This window comes from Panulirus ornatus, chromosome 24 (assembly GCF_036320965.1).
Source record: "Panulirus ornatus isolate Po-2019 chromosome 24, ASM3632096v1, whole genome shotgun sequence".
NCBI lineage: Eukaryota > Metazoa > Arthropoda > Malacostraca > Decapoda > Palinuridae > Panulirus > Panulirus ornatus.
The window spans coordinates 2658192-2662060 of NC_092247.1; the positions used below are offsets into that span (position 1 = coordinate 2658192).

Here is a 3869-nt window from a genome sequence, read left to right on the forward strand (position 1 = left end):
GGTTGTGTGTCGTTGTTGGCTGCATCCATGATTCATGGCGACGAGTTCGTGGTGTCACAGAAAATCAAACCTTAGTGTACTCGGTGAGAAAATTTACAGTATGGATTAATCAGTTCCTAGTAAGGATCTTATCGTCCAAAAGTCTCTCATTAGCATTTTGTAGCACAAAATCTAATAATGCCTGCTAACTATTAATTTCATTCACCCATGTATATTCATGTATGTCTCTCTTATGATATTAGGTGTCCCCAGTCTCCAGTCATTTTCCAGCAGACGATTCCACAAGTTATTCATTTCCGTTCATATTTTTTTCTACTGTGCAGATAGCACTCGGGTCCAAGATGATAAGTTACTTTGCTGGCAATTATATGCGTTCGCTTGTGTGCTCGCCAGTGGATTTGCCCGTTGTATGTGCGCTACCATGTCAACAAACTGACAACACAAATCGTAAACAAAACCGCAAGCTCTACGTGTCCATGTGGATTTATGATTAGTTCTAGAAAATATGAAATTGTTGATTTGAAATGGATCCTAAAAAGATAACATTTATACCTGGACTCTTTAGGTAAGTTGTCATTCGTTTAATGAATCACATAATGTATTAGACTGAGTTTGGCAAAGTTTATCTCTTGAGTAAATGTTCATGTATGGATTTGAAGAGTGATAGCCAGGAAGACGTTAGTAACCTGTAAGTGGTAAAATATCTGTCAGGCCATGCACGGAAACGAGCTTTAGGTATGAGTCATTTTCCTTAAGTTCTACTTTAGGGGCTTCTCAGAAATGGAGTCCTTAAACGTTGAAATTTCAGATAATTACGTTGTGACGTGATACTATAGAAGTCTCAGTTTACTAATGAATATCACGTTTATATTAACTTTATATTACTTTTCTCTTTGTATTTTTATGAACCAGAATAGAATTCGTGACTCCAGCTCAATGATGCAGTTGAAAAAAGGGTGTATCATAAAATTTTGATTATTGAAGCGCATTTACCGGTGATTCTTTACAATGTGTAAACTTGATAACAAGTGTGGGATAATAGATGTAGCACCTCCATTCCAGAAATTTTAAGTTTTGTTAAGTGGGAAGAGCTATGAAAGAGAAGGAAATTGTGGGGTAAAAGCACTCAAGAGTTAATGATTTAGAGAAAAATATGCATTTGTAGTACTTTTGGGTAATTTTGGCAAATAGTAAATGAAGAGGAGGGATGCCTGTGGCTATCTTACGTGATTTTTAAATGTCCTCATGCTACACATCAGACCATCCTGCAGACCGCAGACAAAATCATTTACCTGGCACTTGTACGGCTCCTATAGAGCTTTATTTGGGTTGTGTGTTGATGTACAAATTAGTGAAGCTAATGCAAAGAAACATGACTGCAGAGTCTAGAAATCCCTAATTTCCATTATTATTGATGCATTCCACTGAATGCCACCATGCTTCAAAGCATTTAACTCCAGCTGAATCAGTTGTGTTGGGTGAGTTCAGATGGCCATGTAGATATAGTAGATATCTATGTAGATATAATTAGTACCTATTAGATCTGTCCCAGACAGTTGATTTCCTATATCTCTGGCAACACCTGAATTCAATGCTTATCTTCTGCATGAAATGAGTCATGACACTGTTAAGTGAAATTTGTGTTTTGGTAATGATGAAATTTCACCAATTAGAACCCACAAGACATTTTTAGCATTAAAACAGGCAGGTTAGGTTTTGTATAATTTTCGATATTTTGCATTACTTAGGTATTATCTGAGCCCAGATTTTCCCTCTCCCTGATAATCCTACCACTTATGAGCTATTTGATGTTGAAAGATAGATTTTCAGGGAAAAAGTGAAAATGCCACGCTCTAATATAACTTCTCAGTACCTATATCGATTCTTTAGGCTAGAATACATAATAAACTTAGGGAATGTTTCTCTATCCTCTTAGATTTTATTGAAAGTTTTTAAGTGATATTTGTTGTTTAAAGAGACACACTCGGAAATAACCATGGACTTAGATGAAAAATATCAGTGGAGTCCTCACACTTAGTAAAACTGAATTAGACCGAGAGTGTATGATTTAGAGCTTTAATTGGTAAGACTCAGATTTAGTTCCACATCATTTTTAGCTTTGATACTGAATTTGTTTTACAATGATTGTGTAGTATTTAGACAATACGGTAACATGAATTTGAGCATTACATTTCATTAAACATTATTCAGTGGATGATAAGGGATATTCGTTTCAGAAAATGTGAGGATAATAGATGAAAAATTAGGTAATATTCTTGTAAAAAGCAACAGAACATACAGTGTACAAACCTAACCTAACCTAGTTGCCAGAACAATAATAAAGATGCGCTAGCATGAAAGTCATCTGCTGCCAGGGATTGTTTGGCTGCATTCTGTCTTTTCCAACACCTTGTACACCAGTGTCATTCCTTTCACCTTTCACCAACTACACCCTCAAAGTCCTCACCTGTCAGCCCCTTATAGTACACCCCTAGCTTCACATTCCTTACTTTTACACTTTACTTTTTAGTGTATAAACACGTGTACTTTTTAGTGTATAAACATGTGAAAGGTGTCTCTTTCTTTGTAAGGTAATTTTTTTGTTTTAACATGAAGTTGTGTCTGTCTGTGAGGAGGATTCCTCTTTGCTACTGTATCTTCATTGCAGGAAAATCATATTATATAGGTAGTAGTTGGTAGGCAGCCAACGACCCAGGAGGTATATTACCAGCACTACCCAAATGGGTATTTTGAAGGTTAGTGACAACTGCATAGAGAGCCAGCACTTCAGTGGTTGTCAAGTTGCACTCCTGTGACCCAGGTAGATGTCTTGTTTTTTCTGCCTCACCCACATGTGGACTACTGACATTCTGTCCACAAACATACAATCTCTCCTTGTCACACACACTATTAACACTTGACAGCACTTAACTCAGCTCATTCTTCACAACTTTTGATTTTCCTTTAGTGAGTGCCTTTTGGCAAAATTGTAAAAGCAGTAGATAAAAGAAGTGGGTTGAAACAATTAGGTAGGAGTATGAGGTAGAAGTAGCAGATAGTAATGTTGAGCATGAGCAATTAGGTTAAAGTAGTCAGTGGGATTATTTGGTAGGAGCCTCTATAAACATTGTGCTAGATTTGCCCTGTGCCAGTGGCCTGTTAAGGGCAAAGCACTAAAGGCTAAGAAATAGCACTGGAGTTCACTTGTTATGGAGACTGTTGCCATAACCACCCCCTTGAGGGAGTTCCAGAAGAGAACAAGTTTCAGAGATATGAATGGATAGATCATATATTGTATCTGTAATTCACAGCTTTACAGACTGTGCATATATTTAGAACATTGTTGGTAGCATGTGTAAAACTGATTACATAAAGGAAATTTTTTAGCTGGTAATTGTTTTTGACAATATCTTTTTAGTTATATGTTTCTCAATGGTTTTCAGGCCACCATCTAAAGACTTTCAACCCGTGGGTGCAGATGATCCATTCATTAGCCATGAGGTGCTAAAAGAGCATTGCAGTCTGTTTGCTTCAGATGGTTCAGGTGTTCCCAACTATGTTCGTGAAGATCCTAAAGTATCTGAAGTCATCAACTTTACTGATGAAGTTTGGAATGATATAGCAAAGGTAGGCATAATCGAAATTTATAGTGCATAATTTACCAAGTGATTAATGATATTTATCGGTTGCCAGTGCAGGGCCAACATCAACTGTTGTACTCACATAAAATGGTAGCCAACAACAACTGAATGTCTTAACTTTTCCTACCCCTTTTTAAGCATCCAGATGATTGAACATGACATTATTAGTCTTCTCAGATCTTTACACAGTTTTTTGCAATTGACCTTCATGCTCACTAAAATGTTATG

The 3869-nt window shown here is 36.8% G+C and overlaps 1 protein-coding gene across 1 annotated transcript in view; it reads left to right on the plus strand.

Annotated features, from left to right (window-relative positions):
- The first annotated feature begins 420 nt into the window (after positions 1–420).
- LOC139756986 (little elongation complex subunit 2-like) overlaps positions 421–3869 on the plus strand; it is a 42499-nt gene continuing 39050 nt past the window's right edge. Inside the window, exons 1-2 of the mRNA XM_071676927.1 lie at positions 421–565; positions 3444–3627. Coding sequence (XP_071533028.1) covers positions 525–565; positions 3444–3627 — 225 coding nt within the window. The 5' untranslated portion in view covers positions 421–524. The remainder of the gene's footprint in view (positions 566–3443; positions 3628–3869) is intronic.